Raw genomic sequence first — 21,882 nt, 5'->3', positions numbered from 1 at the left:
AGTCTTCATGGTCTCCTGGAGATACTTTTACGCTCAAATCCAGCATCCTTTTTTTTACCTCTGCTTGGATGCTCTCTCTGCCATGGTCTGACTGCCTATAGATTTTGTTTTTGACAGGCAAGGTGTCACCAGTGCCCACATCATGGGTATACTAGTTAGTCCTACCAGGGGTCACAGAGAATAGGTCAGCATATTGTTTGAGGACTTGCCTGCAATCTGCCTACTTTTAGTGTGTGAGGGTGTCTGACAAGACCACTCCATCCACAAACCATCTTGTGGAAAGGAGATTAGGAAGAGATTTAGGGCCAGATGTAGGAAGGCATTTGCGCCTCGCAAACGGCGAAAAATGCCGTTTGCGAGGCGCAAAAGCCCTTACGCGATGCAGAAACACATTTTGCCAGTCGGTACCGACTCGCAAAATGTGTTTCAGACTCTCAAATAGGAAGGGGTGTTCCCTTCCTATTTGCGAGTCACACCGCGATGTAGAGTTGTTTTGTGACCACGAAAGCGGTCGCAAATCAACTCGCATTACCATCCACTTGAAGTGGATGGTAACTCATTTGCAAACGGGAAGGGGTCCCCATGGGACCCCTTCCCCTTTGTGAATGCTCACAAAAATATTTTTTCAGAGCAGGCAGTGGTCCTATGGACCACTGCCTACTCTAAAAAATACTGAAACTAAAAGGTTTCGGTATTTTTTCTATTTGCAGATTGTTTTCCTTTAAGGAAAACGGGCTGCAAAGAGAAAAAAAACCAACTGCTTTATTGAAAAGCAGTCACGGACATGGTGGTCTGCTGTCTCCAGCAGGCCACCATCCCCATGAGTGCCTAGACTCGCTATGGGGTCGCAAAACGCGACCCACCTCATAAATATTTATGAGGTGGGTCTTTGCGACCCCATAGCGAGTCACAGAAGGTGTCTGAGACACCTTTCTGCATCGCGAATTACGAGTTGCAATTTGCGAGTCGCTCTGATTTGCAAATTGCAAGTCGCAATTTGGCACGTACCTACATCTGGCCCTTACTCTCTTCTTCCTGTCCCTCATCTGTAACCATGAGCATGGTCACATCAGCTCTGTTAAAATAGGGTTTGAGGTAGTTGACATGAATTATCATTTTGGGATTTTTGCAACTGCCAAAGTCAGTTAAATAGGAAACTCCCCTTTCTTTTCAAGTATGGGGTAGGGCCCACAACCCTTATCATGGAAAATCCAAACTTTCTGCCCTGGTTGGAATTTCACCATAGGAACTTCTGGTCATACCAATGCTTCTGAAGATCCTGGCTGGCCTGAAGGTTTTTACTGGCTGTTTCAATGTACTTAGCCATCCTGGAACGTAGGCCAAACACATAGTCCATTGTGTCCTTTTTAGGCTCTTTGAGAGGCCTCTCTCAGCCTTCCCTCACAAGACTTAGTGGTCCCCTGACAGGATACCCAAACAAAAGTTCAAAGGGAGAAACCCTATCCCCACATCTCATCTTCTTCTAGATTTTTCTGGGTGTCCTCCAATCAAGCCTTTCAATGTCTGTATACATCTTTCAACCAGTCCATTGGTTTGTAAATGGTAAGGGGTAGTAAACGTATAAGTTACTTCACATTCCTGCCACATGTGTTTTAAGTATGCAGACAAGAAGTTGGAATCCCTACTACCTCTTAGGAAAAGCCCACTCTAGTGAAAATATCTAGAAGGGCCTTGGCCACTGCAGGGGCAGGAATGGTCCTACGAGGGATAGCTTCAGGATATCTAGTGGCATGATCCACTACCACTAGGATGTATCTATTTCCTGAGTTTGTTTGAGGGTCATCCCAACCACAGGTAGTGGTTTCTGGGGGCTTCAATTGGCCTTCTGCCTTGCCACTGGCCTGACAGGTGACACAGGACTGGCAAAAGTCTTTCACGTTTTAGGACATCCCAGGCCTGTAAAAGTGATTCACTGACCTGCTCCAGGTTTTGTTCTGTCCCAGATTCCCAGCTAGGGGAATGTCATAGGCTAGAGAGAAGAAAAAATCTCTGTATTGCTGGGGCACTACCACCCTCATGGTTGCACTAGGCTTGAGGTCTCTGGCTTCAGTAAACAGGAGTACATCCTCCCAATAAACCCTGTTGGTGCCACGGACAGTACCCTTTTCTTCCTGTGCAGATTACTGCCTGACGCTGTCAAGAGTGGGACAGGTTCTCTGCACCTGTCACATATCCTCCCTGGAAGGTCCCCCTGGTCCTAAGAGCTCTCGGTGATAATGCCCAAGCTCTGCAGACTCAGTTCCCTCTAGGGATAACAAGTCCTCCTCCTGAGAAGTGGGGTTCTAAGCAGTGATTTGTTCAGAAGCTGGTCCCCCAGTATTCTGCCTTTTTCTCCTGGAGGGTTGGTCCACTCTTTCAGGATCCACCTCCCCTTTTTCTCTTTGGAGTTTGCTCTGTGCCTTTTTTTGACACAACCCCATTGTGGGAGCCCAAACATTGCTACATGACTCATCAGTTTCACTTTAACGCAGGCAGATTGCTCTAAATCATTTCCAAGCAAACAGTCTTCAGGGATGGATGAGGACACAGCCACGTATTTCTGTCCAACTACTCCCCCCCCAGTAAAAAGATACCATAGCTGTCAGGTGAATCCTTGTGACATTGTCAGCACTGATGACAGTTTTCCCTACCAGGAACTGATCTGAGTGGACCAAGTGCTAGGGCACTGTAGTGACACTAGCCCCTTTGTCCATCAAGGCTTCTACCTTAGCCGCATTAATCAAAGGATGCTGCCTCTATTTTTGCATATTAGTGGACCAGGTAGTACAGGATAGATCTGTTCCCCCCTTTAGTGACTAATAGTGCCCCAGTGGGTTCACTGACATGGTCAGGCTACAACTGTGATCCCATCTGGAGATTAGCAACTACTTTTGCTGCAGGTGGAGTAGAGGCAGTTTTGTTATTGTTACAGCTAAGGTCTCCAGTTTGGTGCCCTCTATTCTTGCAATCATGGCATAAAGCCTTGTTGGGATAAAAGTTCCTACCTTTGTACCTACCCTTAGACCAGGAGTCTCTGGGCCCACAGTCCTAAATAGGTGTGTAGGGGCCAGGTGAAGACTCTTTGTTTTTATTCTGGTTCCCATCTTTCTCTTGAGGGGGTGGCTTTTTTGTCGCTCTCTTTTGGTCTCCCCTACCAGTGGTTGCTTTGGTCAGCCTTGTCTTGACCCATTAGCCTGCCTTCCTCCCCAATTCGTGAGGGGAAAATGGACCTAGGTCTATCAGGAACTCATGTAGTTTCTCACTGTAACAATTACTCAATAGATGCTCTTTCAGGAATAAATGGTAAATCCCATCTTAATCTTGTACCTTGTTACCTTCTAACCAGCCACCCAGCATTTTTACTGATTAGTCCACAAATTCTACCCAGAACTGACTCTGTTTTTTTCAAGTCTCCCTGAACTTTATGTGATACTCTTCAGTTGTGAATCCAAACCCCTCAATCAGGGTATCCTTCAAGAGGTCATAGGATTTGGCATTTTCCTCATTCAATGTCAGGAGACTCTCCCTGCATTTACCTGAGCCAATGTTCCCTTGCCCTCCTAGTTTCACATGCTCTTTCAGAGGCAGAAAACCATTTGATAATGTCATCACTTTCAGTGTAAGGGGGGGCAACTCCTTTTGGGAGTTTTAGGTTGAAAGATCCCTCTTTCTCCCTAGTTCTTTGGATGCTGATACCAGAGATGGGTCCTTCACCCATCTCTCTTCTTGTTATCTCTATGTCCAAAAGCTGGGATTCTAAAATCAATTTTAGGGTCAATCTAGCTAGAGCTTCCTACTCATCTGAGGGGGCTCCTACTTCTGAGACACGGGAGCTTTCCTCTCCATGCTCCCCAGCCTCGTCTGAGGAGTCTTGGTTTGCTGATGTTGAGGGTGCCCCCTCCTCCACAGGGTTCTTAGATTCATGCTCTGCCACTGGTTTCCTAAGTGTGTCTGCAGTACCATGATAACCAGGGTGAATATTGTATGCCGTGCAGTGTGCCCTTGGGTGGGGTATTTTCATCCCATTTAAGGGGCCAGGTCGAGCTCCTGAGGCTGGTTCTCTGTATCAGACATGTTTACTTTACTAAGGTTGGGACCTTTTTAACTCTTGGATAACTTTTGCAAACTTTTTTTAAAATTTGCAAAGTTTTTGAAAACTTTTTATAAGGCCTAACTGAAGTCTTTTTAGTTCCTAATCACTATTTCACAGACCTAACCCGGGCCCTAGCAATTAAGTTTTAAAATTTAAAAAAATAGTCCAATTGACAAAAATTCAACTGGCTATAGACAATTTATAGAGTTATTCATGTGAATACTTAGCGTAGTATCAGAAAAATGCAAAGTCTTGTATCCCACAACTTATACACCAAATGATGGAGGCTGGCTCTCTAGATAATGTGCAAAAAGGAGTGCCAGGCCTAGCAGAACAAACCTCTATACTGACACAGTTACGTCGACAAGTGGAGCACTTACAGGAACATGCTGAGGATGCAGAAGGAATGGTGTGTCACAATAATGTACACATTATAGGTATGCCAGGGGATGCCTACCCTACACAATTTATAAAATCCGGGCTCTGCATGGTGGTGTCCCCAAAGGGGCTCTCAGACTTTGTTACAGTGGAGAGGGCACACTGGGTACAAGCAAGGAAACCCACACTGGGAGCACACCCAAGACCCATTGCGGCAAAAATGTTAAAATATAGAGACCAGGATTAAATAATCCAGGCGCCCAGGGAGCGTGCATCACTTATTGTTGACAACACACAGATCTGTCTGTTCCCAGATTACAGTACAGTGGTACAACGATGATAATCTTCCTTCATAGAAGTGAAGAATCTCCTCTAGCTGGTCTCACTTATGCACTGATTTTCCTGGCAAAACTTAAAATAATCCTCAAACAATGCTCCCATTTTTTCGACATCCCTGAGGCCGCTCGTACATGGCTGGACCGCAACATATTGGATTCACAAAGACGGGCAATTGGTGGTTGCCCCACCCTGGGGCACCACCACAGTTCCTACCACCACCATCCCAGGGGAGTTACCGAGACTCATACACGGTCTGCACCATCCTCTCGACAGGCCAAGGAAAGTAAAAAAGAAGCCGTGCTTTCAGTGGTGGCCTTGCGGGCCACACTAACCCATCACTAGTACATCTGGAGGTAGCGCTTCAGACTCAGATACAGACAGCAGCATGGCACTCTTTCCGTCAACAACAGTACAAAACAGCCAACAATCGGTAAGGTTACATACTGTAAATAGAACAAACAAAGTACTAGTCTTGTCACACTACCATGGAAGGTCACATGAGATTTATCCGACCATAACGTTATGAACTCTTTGCTGCCAACACCATATGGGTATTTCCAAATAGTAGCTCTTGAATGGGTAATACCAGTACAGTCTCAATTTATTATACTAACCATATCACCTGGGTCCAGATTATACTATATGATATTTAGCTATATCTACTATGCACTTCTAATGCTATATTAGAAAAAGTCCGGGTACGGACACATACTTAGGGCCAGATGTAGCAAAGTTGGAAATTGCCACTTGCAATTTGCGAGTCGGCGCGACTCGCAAATTGCAAGTCGCAATTTCCAATGCAGAACGGTGTCTCAGACACCGTCTGCGACTCGCTATGGGGTCGCAATGACCCACCTCATTAATATTCATGAGGTGGGTCGCAAATTGCGGCCCCATAGCGAGTCTAGGCACTCGCAAACATGGAGGCCTGCTGTCGTCAGCAGACCTCCATGTTCGTGACTGCTTTATCAATAAAGCTGTTTTTTTTTTTAAGTGTAGCCCGTTTTCCTTAAAGGAAAACGAGCTGCACTTAAAAAAAAAAACGAAACCATTAGTTTCGGTATTTTTTCAGGGCAGGTAGTGGTCCCTTGGACCACTACCTGCCCTGAAAAAATAGTTTTGGGTCCATTCGCAAAGAGGAAGGGGTCCCTTGGGGACCCCTTCCAATTTGCGAGTGGGTTACCATCCACTTGAAGTGGATGGTAACTGCGATACCATTTGCGACCGCATATGCGGTCGCAAACGGTATTGCATGCCACTCCGAATCGCAAATAGGAAGGGAACACCCCTTCCTATTTGCGATTCTGAAATGCATATTGCGAGTCGGTCCCGACTCGCAATATGCATTTCTGCATAGCAAAGAGGCATTTGCGCCTCGCAAACGGCGATTTTCGCCGTTTGCGACGCGCAAATCCTTTGCTACATCTGGCCCTTAGTTCTTTAAATGGCTTCCTAATTAGCATCTTATGCAACACCACTCATTTGTTACACCCCCTAAAGCATTTGCATAACGCTTGTTTTGTATTTTACATTATGTTTGCTTTCATTGCTTGGTCAACCAACCTTTGTTTGCTGGACCAAGCATTGAGGAAGTTACAGCTACAGTTTAAGCCTGACACCAATGACACTAATACTGGGGGGTGTTGTTATCAGCAAAGGGCTGGCCACACTTACCAGTCCCTTTGAAGCTATGCCTACAGCCCCTAATGCTTATAACATACTCACCTTGAATATTCAGGGGCTAGACTCATTACACAAGCGCCACTGGGTACTGGAACAATTACATAGGAGGAAAGTGCACATCACTTGCCTTCAAATTATACACCTCACATTAATACTGTAGAAGCAAAAAAACTACACAGCAAATGGAAAGGCTAATTGTTCCATACTTCATATTCCGCATATGCCATGGGGGCAGCAATCTGGCTGAGTATGGGAGTCCCCTACCTACACCAAGGATCCAAAATAGACATGCTAGGTCATTATGTCACGTTGTGGGGCAGCTTGGATAGAGCACCATTAGTAGTAGATTGCATCTATGTGCAGAATTTGGAGCAGGACTTTCCCATCTATCTAAGGCATTGGTGGACTGTGCACATCTCCCGTGGGTGTTGGGGGGAGACTCCAACACAGTGATATACCGTTCCCACCCCCATTGCCAAGTGCCGGCCCAACAAGCTAAAGCCCTACGACAATGGGCAGAGGGCTGTGAGCTTGTCGATGTATGGTGCAACTGTAATGTCTCAATGAGAGAATACTCATTCTACTCCTATCCACATGCATTGCATTCCTGCCTTGACCAGTTCCTCTGCACCCCCACTCTCCCTCCCTAGGCAAACCATGCAATATAATGTACAGATGAGGCACTCGTTGATTGATTATACGTGTAACATTGATAAGTATCCAAATATTTAAAAAGTCAGTGTGAATAATCCTAAAGAGTTATAATTACACCAAACAAAGTATCACAGTTTAGTGTGAAGTTGACTCCAAAAAGGGAAAGAGGCATCAGTAGTCTTAAACGTAATTCATCAGTCTCGAAATGTATTTTTTCTGTTCCACATCTCGTTCTTCCAATGCGTCGATTTACATGAATCCAATAAATCAGAAAGTCAACAATACATCCAAGGAATCGTGTTCTGGATGTCCCTCTGATCTGACCCCACATCCAACACGTATTTTGTCTTGGGAACACCCCATCGACTTCATCAGGGCTGAGAAGTATACATGTCAAGCATCATATGACTACATTTGCTGATTATCTCGCTTCATAGATATAAACAATTTAAAGCACAAGATTTGAACATAACATTATTGAAATCGACGATCCGACATCCAAGTCATATGCAACAAGTGTGATTCACAGAAATGTAAAAAGTGCTGCCGTGAAGCCGGAACGTGTAGCCTGGTCGCGAGTACGCTAACCATGCCACATACTTGGGATAGACACTGTCCGATCATAACCCATTGAAAATAACACTGACATGGGGCCGTGTCCCAGCGCCGAGCCCTGACCATGGCGACTCCAACCATTTCTACTGGAAGATGCTGTGTTCCATGACACATTAGCAACAACCATTATCACATTATTTACGGACAACACCAACACTGCCTCTTTTGCACTGATTTAATGGGAGGCCTTCAGGGTGGTAATATGTGGTCTCTCAATAAAGATGTTAGTGGGTGCCATGAGGAGGTCACAGGAAATCTCACGCAGGTAGAGAAAAGTTTAGGCCTCCTAGGACAAGTGGCTGCACATAACCAAGAAGATGCTTCTCGACTTCAAGAAGCACATACAACATATGCCAAATTGCTGGAACAACTCAGACTCCTTAACTACAGGAGATATCTCCACAAGACACATCCAGAGGCAGATTGATCAGTCACCCTCCTAACCTGCCTAATTAAGCCTGTTCTGTCACCCCCGATTCTCCATATAAACACATCGACCCATGGCCCAGTACACACTCAATTGGAAATAATCAATCATTTAGGGCATATTACACAAAACTGTACACTGCACCGCCTGTGATCGATCCAGCAGCAATAATTTCCTATCTTGCTCGCCAACACTCCCCCAGGTAGCAGCCCCGGAACGCACAATACTAGAAGCTCCAAATATTGCAAATGAGATCTGCAGTGTCATCGAAGAATTAACTTGCAACAAAACACCCGGCACTAATGGGCTACTGACACAATTTTATTCCACCAATCCGTGATTCTAACCCCCCAGCTTGTTAAGGGATATAACGTTTCACTAAGGAAAGGTATGCTTCCTCATTTGACTCGGGAGGCACTCGTGACATCCCTCCTCAAACCAGGAAGAGCCCCTGCTGAGATGTCCTCCCACAGACTCCTCTCCCATTTGAATACTGAATATATGATCCTCAGTAAAGTACTGGCATGCTGATTACTCCCATTGCTTCTGCGTTTGCTGCAGGTCGAAGAATGCAGCTTTGTGCCTCAGCGCTGCACCTCCTTAAGCATACTTAGACTGTTTCATGTCATGGATGCTGCCCATGAGCGTAGACCATAGGTTGGCTGCCTTTCCCTAGATATAACACATGCCTTCGCCTCCCTAGGCTGGGATTTTATGTTAACAGTCCTCTCTGCTTGTAGCATTTCCTCCACATATACCCGCTGGATGAGACTACTTTATTCAAATTCCATGGTGAGAGCCAAAACTAGAGCTTACATTTCAGCTCCGTACCAGATATCACAAGGTACCAGACAGGGATGGCCCCTGTCCCCACTACTGTTTGTCTTAGCAATGAAACCTCTGGCCCAATGTTTTCGTCAATGGGCCGTTGGTTGGAGACAATATGTGAAACGATTGCGCCATGTGATATCCCTTTATGCGGACGATATGGTCCTATATTTCAGGGATCTGCGTATCATCTTGGGGAGGCGGCACACATAATGTCCGAATTCCAGGACCTTTATAGAAAAATGCAAAGAAGTCCTATGTCTTTTCTTTTACTGGCCTCTATGATACTCCACAGGCCACATTCAAACTGATACAGATCCAACTTTCTACACAATCATTCTGATATCTAGGGGTGCAAGTGTACCATAACCCAGAGGACCTCCTAGATGGCAACCTAGGCCAAGCGATCGCATCACTGTGATCGCAAATGAATTTCTGGATGACCCTGCCCCTGACATTGGTGAATCATTTGACAGTTTCCAAAATGGTTCTCTTTCCAAGGTTATTATACTACTTTGTAAATTTACCAATAGTGATACCACCACGCATATTTAAAATATTAAATACTCTGATTATAGACCTGATATGGGGCATGGGTCATCGCAGGATCAGCCTAACTAAATTACAATTACCATCTGAAAAGGATGGAATGGATGCCCTAGACCTGAAATCCTATTGTATAGCGGGTCAGTTGCGGTCTACTCGCTGGTAGGCCATAACTTAGAAGAAATTGGTTACACTCCCCATGTGCTTCAAATCAGAAGGCTGGATAGATTGATTTGCCCAGGCCCCGCTCCACCTAGCAATGGCTCCCTACTGCTAACAATAACCCTCTCTTATTGGAAGCTTGCCATGAAATACACGCACTCACCTACTCCATACGCTCCTAACATACCACTGTGCGGCATCCCTACTCCCTTGGGTACCCTCACAACTGGGATGTTACGTCCTTGGGATCAAGGGACGGAGCTGAATGTGGGCTCCCTATTTACAGATGGAATAATGATGCCCCACTTCGAGTTTACACAGACACATGGTTTACCGGACATATAGTGGTGGCAGCAAAGCATTCATAATGTTTCACACATCCTGGTATAGTTGGATATGTGCATTGCTATTGGGCCCCAGACGGAAACACACCTGCCATGCATGAGTTACTGCAGGTACTCCACACTATGGGGCACGGTAGACACTTGGTCAAATGGCGACATAAAGGACTTAGAGCACATCTGGGAATCCCCTTAGACTCCATAAGAAGTAAATGGGAGGTTTACATGAATAGGGCAATTACAGATAAAGAAAGGTCTTTCCTCTTACAATGCCCGAAACAAATTTTGCTTAATACATATTTAAAATTTATAAAATTTTCAATATTCCAAAGGACCTACCTCACACCACATAGTCTAAATTTGATGTTCCCATCGGTCTCAGCATCCTGCCCCAGGTGTCATACATCGAGTTCAGACCTGGTTTACATGCTGTCGTCTTGCCCACTGCTAGCGAATAAATGGGCTGAGGTGGGGACGACATTGTTAAGTCTGACTGGGAATGATCATTGGTGCACACTGGAACAATGTATATTGGGCTTATATCCCAGACCCAAATCACCAAGGTATCCTCCCGTTTTACAGACCTGTCATTATTACTGGCCAAACGGGTATTGACACAACATTGGAAATCTTCAAGGCTCCCTTTGATTCTCCACTGGAGGGAGGAAGTGGCACAGTGGGGACTGGCGGAGAGTGTGGCAATTCAACGAGAAGAATACAGAGGGCATAGCAAATGGCTGATAGCTCAATCGATCAATTAGATATGTTAATGTGTACTACTCACCCACAGGGCCTCAAGGCGCTGAGGGGGGTGTCCTCAGAGATCAGTTGAAGAGCCCAGTCTTGAGGCCCTTCCTGAACTGAAGCAGCAAAAGTGACTGTCTGAGATGAAAATGTAAGGTGTTGCAACCTTCTGCTGGCAGGTGTGTGAAAGATCTTCCACCAGCTGAGGACTTCTTAATGCGGGGTGCTTGGCTAGCTACTGCTGGGACAAGCGGAGAGGTCTGGAAGGGGAGTACCAGATGATGCAGTGGTTGAGGTAGCTGGGTCCACTGTTGCAGAGGGCTCAGTATGCTTTTACCAGGAGTTTAAAGTTGATCCTCTTCTTGACGGTGAGCCAGTAGATGTTTTTCAGGTGCTCTGTGATGTGTTCTCGGCAAGGGGATGTCTAGGATGAGTCTGGCGGTGGCGTTCTGGATTTGTTGCAGCTTGCTCACATTCTTCTTGGTGGTTACAGCATAGAGGTTGTCTGCTTGTGATTAGTGCGTGAGTCACAGTTTTTCAGAAGTCGGTTGGTATCCATCTGAATATCTTTCGAAGGAGTCGGAGGGTGTGGAAGCAGGTAGAGGCGACAGAGTTGACCTGTCTGGTCAGAGTGAGCATTGAGTTGAGGATGATGCCGATGTTTCGTGCGTGGTCTGTTGGAGGGGGGCCTGTCGATTGTTGAGGGCCACCAGGAGTCTTCCCAGGCTGAGAAGGAAGGTCCCAGGATGAGGATTTCAGTTTTGTCAGAGTTCAGCCTAAGGCAGCTCTCCCTGAACAGCGTGGGGCTCAGCAATGATCACAGCTGATGTCTGTAGGTTCTGACAGGTGTGGCGTGAGTTTGACTTTCTGTGTTCTGCCTGTCAGGAAGGAGTGTATCCATCAAAGGGCTTTGCCTCATATGCCTTCTGCGGGGAGTCTGGCGCATAGGTGCTGTGAGATACTGTATTGAAGGCAGTTGAAAGATCAAGTAGGACGAGGGCTGCTGTTTGTTTGTGTTGAGTTGTGAGCAGATGTTATCTGTGGCAGAGAGCAGGGTGGTTTCGGTGCTGTGGTTAGTTCTGAATACTGATTAGGAGATGTTCAGGATGTTGTGGTCCTCAATGTGTTGTCGTTCCTGTGTGTTGATTGTTTTCTCAGCGACCTTAGCTCGGAGGGGCAGCAGCAAGATGGAGCAGTAGTTCTTGAGATCTGTTCGGTCGACTCTGGGTTTCTTCAGAAGTGGGCAGATGTTGGCGTGCTTCCAGTCTTCGGGGTAGGTTGCTGAGTCTAGGGAGCAGTTGATGGTCTTGCTGAGTTCCGGTGTGATCCAGGTGCTGACTTTGTTGAAGATGTAGTGAGGGCAGGGGTCGGTATGGGCTCCAGAGTGGATGGTGATCACGATGGAGTGGGTCACGTCTGTCGTGAGGGGGGTCCAGGCATGCAGGAGTCTTGGGGGTTCGGAGGGTCCTGGCAGGGGTGTTGGTGAGTTCAGAGAGTCTTGGAGTCTGAAGCTGTTAAATGTCTTTGATCTTCTAATGGAAGAAAGTGGTCAGTCTGTCACAGAGATCCTGTGATGGAGGGTTGTTAGTGGTCTCAACTTGTGGTTTGGTGAATTCTTTGATGATGTTGAAGAGTTCTTTAGTGTTTTTTAGCTATGAGTACTCGCCGGGGTATCACAATAATTATCCACAAACAACCGATCTATACCATTGTTCAACCACATAACCTATAATACTGTACTTAACAGATAACGGGCCTGTACATATTCCAAGGCTTCAGGTAGCATTTACCATCTTTTCTGTAGTCAGAAAATAGCATACAAATAGATAAATCAGAGTACCAGTCTGTTTTCCCTCTACTTACAGGAAAGAATCCCTCATGCCACCACAAACGATCCACAAGTATGTTAGGCAGTTGTTTGGAGGGATAAAGGGATATTGGGATTACAGTTGTAGACACATTTGTATTCTTTGTCTATTACCACTTGAATTCAATTTTGAGATGTGCATCTCGATGTAACTGGAAAACGAAAAATGCAATAAAGTTTGTGTTAAAAAAAATTGTGAGCAAAAATCATGTACACTGTTCAGAGAGTCCAGACAACCGCACCTTGGTATCCAGTGGCAAAAATAGATCACCTAATGCCCTATTTTTGTGGCAACTTGGTTGAGCAGTTAGGCTTATCCAGGAGATGTACTAAGCATTTGTTGTACTCACAGTATCAATAAATGTCAGCACACTCTCGAAAGAATAACTCAAGACCAATTCACAAATATACTTCAAATTTTTATAAACATTTTAAGACCAAGATCATCAAAATTGAGTAAGTACGTTTTAAGTAATGATTTTTCAAAGTTTAGAAAATGTTCTGTTTCTGTGCATAATTAAGCACCATATGAATCAATGGGCCCCAGAAGAGAAAACTTTCAAATTGCTTATAAAATCAGGCAATGCTGCCACAAGTGTCACCTTTTGTTTCCAGTTCGAGGTTGTCAAGATGTCCTGTGGACCAACTTGAGAAGTTCAGGTGGCTCCCGGTTCCGGTGAGAGGCAGCGGCTGAAGGTCTTGTAGCTGGTGCACCACAGGAAAGGGGAGCACTTCGAAATGCACTGCAGAGAGGGACTTAGAGGTAAGTTACTTGGATCCCCTTGGAGGGTGGAGGTTTCAATGAGTTAGGGACTCCTAGAGCACAGCTGGTTATCCAAAGATAGCTCAAGGGAGGCTGGTGCAGAGCAGATAGGTCAGCCAATGGTTGTGTGTCAGGGAGCCTTTTGAGCCAGGAGCAGGTCATTTGGAGGGTGGTTTGTAGGCCAGCAGGGCCTCTCTGGGGGGGGGATGATTCTTGGGTGTCCTGAAGTTCCTCGACTGGTGCTTGCTCCTGGTCCTTGAAGAATCCAGAGTGGGCTTTTCTTCTGGGTGTGTGATGTTCGGGGTGCAGAACCCCTGGCTTTTGCACAGTTCAGCCATTGGAGGTTGCAACACCACCAAACTTTGCAGGGTTTGTCCTCTGGGTCTGTCAGGTGAAACTTGTCTTGCCTGTTATGTCTGGTTCATTGATTAGTGGCTGGTCAGTGAACTAGACTTTACAGGGACTTGCCTATTGGGTGCAGGTTGTGATATCTTCACTCTGGAGGAAGGTTCTTGGCAATGTTCGGAAGGGTGGAGGCCCTCTGGGGTGTCTTAGACTCTGTCCAATGCCCAGTCGACCCCTCAGCGGCGATTGTTGAGTGCTGAGTGCACCAAGCAGGGTTTGGCACATTTTCTTGGCTCAGCAGGTCTTCGGTTCTAAAGCCTTGGTTTCTCTTTGTCACCGGCCTACTTGTGTCCATCAAATCTGATATATGGTTCTAAGGAGGCCCACTAAACATAGCATTTAGTGGGTGTTTAGGGGAGTACTTGGTAGTGGCCAATGGGCCACTAACCTTAGGGTGGCTAAACCCACTATGTGACCACTTCCTGTGGGAATGAGTCACATCCCTAACCCTAATAGGCTATTTTCCTGCCAACCAAGATGGAGAAAAATTAAATGGAATGGCCACCTCATATGCCACACCTGAGGTGTGGTGCAGGCTGAAGGTTCCCACTCCTCTGAGTCTTTGTGCATTTTCTCGCTGTTTCTCCCACCAAAAGTGGGGGGTTATATGAAGGTGGCCATAGGCTGCTAGCAGCAGGGCTGGGGGTCGAATTTCAAGGGCTGCAAGCCCTTTGAATTTTGCTGGTTTGGAAATGCATTTTCCTGAGGGAGGAGGTGTAACACCTGTGCTTAGGAAGGACTTTTTTCTGGTCCCAGAAAGCAGAGGCACTCTCCCCAGGGATTCAGACTCCTGTCTAGTGGTGGCAGGCTGGTTTGAACTAGCCAGTAACTGCACCAGTGTAGTGTAGGTTTTGCAGAGGCACTGCTAAGGTGAACCCTGAGTACATTTTAAAATAAATCCAACACTGGTACCAGTGAGGATGTATTGCTCTGACTTGTTTGATATTAAAAAAAACAGGCTTCAGAGTAGCCATCATAGAGCTGGGAAACTCGTAATGACCAGTGTCCAGCACATATACTTGCTATGGCTCCCCTGTACACTGACTATGCTTTAATGTTTTGTGAAGACACAGTAGGGGCATATTTGCTCATGCAACTTTATGATCTCACATGCATTATAGTGCACCTTGCCTTAAGGCTGTAAGGCCTGCCAGAGGGGTGACTTACCGATATTGCATGCAGTGTTACTGGATAGGGCACTCTTGGTGAGTGCCATGTCGAGTTTGCAACTTTTAAACACACCTTGCCATGCACTGGAAGTCTGCATGAGGCTGGGGTGGGGCCTCTCAGAGTGGCACAGTTGGTGCAGCAGCTCTGAGGGGCCCTCTTCAGCACCCATGCCCTAGGGACCTGTGGCACCAATTACTAGGGACTTACAGGGGTGACTCAAGTGCCAATACATAGTACAGGTTTGGGGAAAGAGATCTGGCCCTGAGAACCTGTTTAGCAAGGGCCCAGGGCACTTACAATTTTCAAACCACATAATTTTTCAGGCAAAAAGTGGAGGGTTACCCATGCAAAAAGCAGCCACTCTTACAGGGACACCACCATGAAAAGACTGGCAGAAAATTAAGTTGTGATCAGAACAGTGGTGGCCAAACTTGGCACTGCCGTGGCTGTTCATGACTTCGACCGGTTAGGATCCCTGATGATATATATGAGATATGATATGATGAGAAGTTAGGTACTTCATTCAATCCAAGTCACAATTTGTCATGCCAGGTGGAATCAAAAGCAGGTGGGTTAGGGGAGCAAAAGGGATATTGTTGACTTTTATACGTAATGCTCCAAATATTGTGTGGGAGTGGGTAATTTATGCTACACAGTTCTGTGCTTGGACGCTATTTTGGGCTAAATATGCTGCACCATGAAAAAAAGGGGTGGAGTATGGCAGAATGCCATCCCACATTTAGTGATATCCTTGGGGTAGGTTTAAAGTCACTTATAAGTGGGTGTATCTTCCGGGGTAGAAGGTAAATGGCTACAGGATTTTAAACCTGCTGCATATTGTTTTTTTGTCCAAACAAAACAAGCTACCAAGCTCAATTACAGTACTAAACACTGCCTAGTTATGAGCCACACACTACTCTAAATTGGGCGTAATAGCACATATCTGTTACCAAATGGCACACATAGAATAAAAAAAAGTCAACCCATGCATCCGTCTTGATACTAGAACAATTATTAAATATTTATGCTACTGCCAGTAGTCATTCAACTCTTGGAATGAGACACCATCTAAAGTGATATCGGTAAAATCATGTCTTGACAGAAGACAGGAACTCTTTATATAACATCTTAAGTGGTACCATGTCCCGATTAAATCACATAAAATACCTGAGGTATCCTGAAGCCAGTAAGGCGGCTGTATGATTCCACTTTTCATGGATGTGATTGGGACAATCCACGTGTAACTGCAAAAAAGATTATGAGTTAATTAATGGATACTTTAATCCTGGTACATCATGTGCATTGATAGGAACTGCATATACTGTTTGTTTGATTTCCTTATATTAACAACAAACACCTTTCAAAGACGGTAACATATGAATTATTCAATAAACATTCGTTCTCCCTCATTTACAGCATAATAGTAAGGTACTTAGGTTCCATTGCGGGACCGTCAATTGTAGTCTTTGAAACAAATTCCTTGGCAGCTGACCCTCCTTTCCCTGCTTTCAAACATTTTTCCTTTAAACAAAAGAGGGCACCAATGCACATTTTCTTGCAGAACATATTTGTTCTTTGCATTATCATGAAATTCAAAATGAACCTAGATGAGTAGCTGATCATAATGCATATTATGTGCTTACTGTGTTCTTGTTTTGACCTATAGATTTCCAAAAATATATAGGTAATGTTTGCACTATTGGGCCAAATATTGCCTATGAAACTGAATAAGCCAAGTGCCCACGAGGATAATTTTAAGTTGAAAAAACTGTTCATATTTTATATTTACTTGAAATCTGAAGGACGGGTCACAGTTGAGTGAGGGTCCAGCAGGAAATGATTTTGGGTGATTGTTCCAGTAGTTGTGTTGACAGTAACAACCGGAAACCCCATTTGCAAGACCCATGTATCCATGATGTTTTTAATACTTGTTGGTAGCTTCACTGCTTCCTGGTTTTCAACAGCCTGTATGTAGATATTAGAAGAAAATAACTGGAGTGTTTACGCTGTTTGCTTTGATGGCTTGCTGGTAAACGTCATTACTTCAGAGTAAACTATTCCACATAACAGTAATATTCTCATTGAGGTATGTTAAACATACCTACCCAAAAATAACCATTCATTTTTAAATCAATGCCCCTCGTCATATGTTTCCACATAAACGTAGTCATGAACACATTCAACTCCTTGATCTAAGCCGCTGAATGAATTAAAGCCCAACACAGCAAATGGAGAAGGATGAGCAGCCAATAAAATAAAAACAAGAGAGATATCATAAAAATACGTCATTTAGAGCACTTTGTCAATAATAAAAACTGCAGCAGTGAAAATTAAGTTGTAAACAAAGACTAATTTTAATTACAATATGTAAAGGTCTCTCTTTAAATGACACACATACAATAAACACACATTTTGAAGTAGTACCCAGATGTCATAAGCCTACAAGTGAAGTAGAGAACTGCTGGTTTAACTTAGTCTAACTTCTGCTGCCACATTAAAGGAAACGTTTCATTAACATTGAAAGGCCTGTTGTTCATGTTGAGCTGTTGTCTTGCACAAAGTATTTTTCTCTTCTTGCTGCAGATATTGTGATTTTCCAGAAGCCTTAATTAAGGAAAAGTCATTTGTTTTGTATTGGACAACTGGTAGTGAGGGTCCCACTGGGCGGAGAGGAGACAACAGGAAGGACGATTAATCGGAAGAACTATCTGAACCACAAAACGTGCATGATGTATCTTCTCAAGGACCAGGTTCAGTAGCCCATTGTGCAGACGGAAGAATATAGGGAGTTTACCTATCCACAGAGCTTGATAAAATCCATTCTACTGGACATTGTGGATGGAGAAAAGAAATGTGTTACCATCTAGAATATTGTGTGTTTCTGGAGTAGAGAAGGGCTTCTCTCACTCACATTTGCTGGAGACTCATCCTGGAGTTTCTTGAGATTATGGTGCTCATTATGACTTTGGCGGTCTTTTCACAAGACCTCTGAAGCCACGGTCACCACGATCTTCCAACAACCATAATATAAGTACTGAAGGGTTTCTGCCACATTTTGAGTGGAAATCCTCTAGTAGTTGTGCTGGCAGTCAGAGGTGCAGAGGAGATCCCACCATTTAAGTCAGATTAGGGAAATTACTTTATGGAACACACTTGCTGCATTATTACAATAAGAACTGTTATATTATTATACTCTTCCAACTATAGAAATATTGATTAATGGTTTATGGTAATTTCTAATGCTGATTATTGCTCCACGCAGAAATAATTAAAAATTTAAGAATTGATAAATAAAACACTTCAACTCACATGGGTTCTCATAATTGACTGTACTAAAATTATTTAATGATTTTATTGCTATATGTTTAATGTATGTGATTGCTCTGTTTCACTTCTGCTTGTAGAAGAACAAACGTCCATATGACCAGTGGAGTGGGTTATTTACTGATTACACCCAAAGATTAAGATATGGAAAACTCCACTCCATCAAAACAAGTGACCTCAGCACCCAGAAATGAAACTCATTTAAGATTATCACAATCGTCAATTTATCAGAAACAAACATCAACAAAAACCAAGGCTTGCAGTGCCTGAAAAAACTTCTATTATGAAAGATGTAAGGCTACAGGACTGCATTGTAAGGCGCTACATAGAAAGCCATAGGCAATTTGTCTTCTTTCCCTTTACGTGGAAAGAGAATATAGAAACACTTGCTGGGGAGAAAAGCAGCCCAAATACTGTTTAGATTTAGGGCCTCATTACGATCTCGGGGGTAGTGCCACAGAGATAGCCAATACAGCGGGGATTAGGCTTCTGTCAAGCCAGCGGCCGCACCCCTGTCGCATTACGACGTTTCCACCAGGCTGACCAGCGTAAACGTCACAGTATGATGGCCATGAAAAGGCTGGCTTTCTGCCAACCTTTTCATGGCGCAGATCCCACCATGAAAAGGCTGGCATGATGTGAATTTGTGATCAACACAGCAGTGCTGAACTAAGCATCACAGTGGCTGACCACGCCTTCGACCATTGCCAACCCATTGGGATCCCTAATCCCGGCAGAGGCAAGGGTCTCTTGGCAGTCCAACTGCCAAGACCATAATCTGACAGTCGGACTGCCAGGAGTGCGACGGTCCAGCCACCACAGTGAGTTTGGCAGTCCTCAGACCACCAAACTCATAGTGAGGCCCTTAGTCCTTGGGAATGTGCCATTAAAGATTTCCACATATCTTTCTGAAGTTGTGCACAATCAACTATTGCCCCAAAATCATAGGGCCTCATTTACAAGGCCTTAGCGCCACTGTTGCATCATTTTTTTTATGTAGCCGTGGCGCCAAGCAGTGGTTTACACTGCTCCATATTTACAAACTGACGCATTTGGCCCAATGTATAAGTTTGTAAAACCTTGCCTCACATTATACCTGCGCCAGGTACAATGTATGCAAGGTAGCTGTTCCGAGACAAAAAATCCAAGCAGAACTGACGCAATGAAATTTACAACATTACACTCCGTCATTCTGCGGCTTCACTGCGTAAAGATTTAAACACCTGCTCAGAGCTGCCATTAAACTGATGCAGGGCTTTTTCTTATGGGAACCTCACTCGCATTGCTGGAGTAGCCTTATTCTTTTGACGCTAGTTCCACAATGCATCAGTTTAGCACCACAGATGCCTCAGAATTTCTGACACATCTGTGGAAATGTGTGCCATGGAGCTCTGTACAGTGAATACAGGGCATCCATGGTGTCATTAGGGAATTGTTAGGCAGCACAAGAAATCCGATGCATCTGGTCAATGTGCCAGTTTCTTGTAAATGAGGCCCATAGTTTGTACAGCAAGTTCTTTCAGAGATATTCTGAATCACAAAGTCTTATGCAGGCAAGACTTCCTGCTGTCCTGTCACTGATAAAACAGCTCTTAATGCTGTACCTTGAATTCTAATGAATAAAAAATGAATGTGCTCAATCTCCCCATATTCTGCTTCTTCTTCCTCTTCTTGTAGTTTAGAGTACAGTGTACATGGATTACAAAAATCATACTTGTAAATTGAGGCTTTGGATGAGTCAAAGGAGGGACATGTGAGGGCAGAATTTAGAAAGGGTTATTTGGGAGATCATACTAGTAAATGAGATTTTGGGTGATCCAAGAAAAGAGAGAGGAGGGAAGAGTCTAGAAGGCTCATAAATACGATCATAGTAGCAGAATCTGGTTTGGGATGAGTAAGAGAGTGGAGATAGAGGTTATATTGAGAGAGATACAGGTTGAGACATAGAGTAGTGCATTGTAGAGTCTGTGTTTTTTTTCTTCTACAGGAGGAGTAAAATAATACATAGGTACATAAGTAAATAGAGAGAGGGTATACATGTGTAAGGAAGAGAGTATATTGAGAATAGTAAATATATATATATATGTATATATATATATAATATATATATGTGTGTGTGTGTAGGTGCGAGTTATAGTTACTTAAGGGCACGAGCTATAGTTACTTGCGTTAACTTGAACTATAACTGGTGAATTTCTATGGTTTTGAATGTTTGAATTGTGAGCCTCACTCCCTGTAATCCTTGTTTTTTTAAGTGAATTCTATGTTTTTTTTCTAATTCTATTTTCTAACTATAACTCCCCTGTAATCTTTTTTCAGTGAATTTCTACGTGTTTTTTTAACATGTAGTAATATATATATATATATATATATATTCATATATATATATTTATATATATATGTGCCTCACTCTACCCCTCAAAGGGTGTTGTTTTGACTTATAACTTATAAAGGGTGCTCCCTTGTGTCCGGACAAAGCTAAAACTCTCTGAAGAGATGTAATGACTTAAAACACATGTCAGGGGTTGCTTTTGCTCATTCCATGTTGGTTTGGATGGTATTTTACCAATCCAAAGCTGTAATACTGTGCCTGGAATGGTGGAAGGCTTTTGACATTTTCTAGCTCGGCATGGATGACACTGGGCCAATCCTATGCTTAAAAACTTTGCTAGAAAAGCAAACATTTTAGGCGAGCAAACCTTGAGTGTCCCTGGTGTTGCAGGGTGCTCCTTACTGGAGTGGCTCTACAACTAAATTCGGAAACTATCCGTTAGGACCTAGTTTCTATAGAAAACGTTTTTTTACTTGCCTATATCTTTGGTGCTGGTTGGTGAATCTTCATGAAATTTTCCTAAAGGATACAACGCTCACTTCAGCTGCTGTCTGGAAAGTTTTGAGGTGATCCGTCGAGCAGGGGATGATAAAAAAGGTTGTCCCAAAACATGCTTTCTCCATGTTCAATTCCATAGGGATTTTGAACAAGAAAAGAGGCCAATCCACTGGACGGAATTACACCAATTGTGGCAGATAGCTAGCTCTTGGTCCAAGAAGAGCCCTTTTTGTTATTTGGTGTAAATTTGTTCAGTAGTTTTTCAAATATTAAAGAAAAAACACATTTGTATAGGAACACAAAGGCTCTGTGAACCCTCCTGATCTTGTGCTGAAATCTGATTGGCTACCAACACTTCAACAAGAAAGTGTTGGCAGCCATCTTGGAAGTCGGCTTCAGCTAAGTCTCAGAACAAAACGTTAAAAATAAGAAAAGGGGCCAGAGTAGGGACACCGTGTCCCCACCTCCAAGGAGCTGAAAAAAAAAAAACATAATGAAGGGGGTCCATTACAGACCCCTGGCCCTGGGGAGCACCACCTCTCCGGGGCTAACTTTAACATTGCAAGGCAACCACGTGGAGCCAATAATGGCGCTTGGTTACTGGCACCCCCCAGGGCTACCTTCTGGTATGTCCCACCCTGGGACATAGCTGTTGGCTCTGACTTGGGGAGAGCTTTGACAGCTCACACCAAGTCAGAGCAAACACTCCAGTT

General features: G+C 44.3%; 1 protein-coding gene across 1 annotated transcript in view; it reads right to left on the bottom strand.

The window, feature by feature from the left end:
- Nucleotides 1-21,882, bottom strand: part of LOC138284181 (aminopeptidase N-like) — a 280,304-nt gene that overhangs the window by 113,796 nt on the left and 144,626 nt on the right. The window contains exons 10-11 of the mRNA XM_069222678.1: nt 16,805-16,980; nt 16,183-16,259 (exon numbers count right to left, since the gene is read on the bottom strand). Of these exons, the coding sequence (XP_069078779.1) occupies nt 16,183-16,259; nt 16,805-16,980 (253 nt within the window). The remainder of the gene's footprint in view (nt 1-16,182; nt 16,260-16,804; nt 16,981-21,882) is intronic.

Source organism: Pleurodeles waltl, chromosome 3_1, assembly GCF_031143425.1.
Source record: "Pleurodeles waltl isolate 20211129_DDA chromosome 3_1, aPleWal1.hap1.20221129, whole genome shotgun sequence".
Classification (NCBI taxonomy): Eukaryota; Metazoa; Chordata; class Amphibia; order Caudata; family Salamandridae; genus Pleurodeles; species Pleurodeles waltl.
The sequence above is the reverse complement of the archived record's forward strand: the minus strand, read 5'-3'. Positions and strand labels throughout refer to the sequence as shown.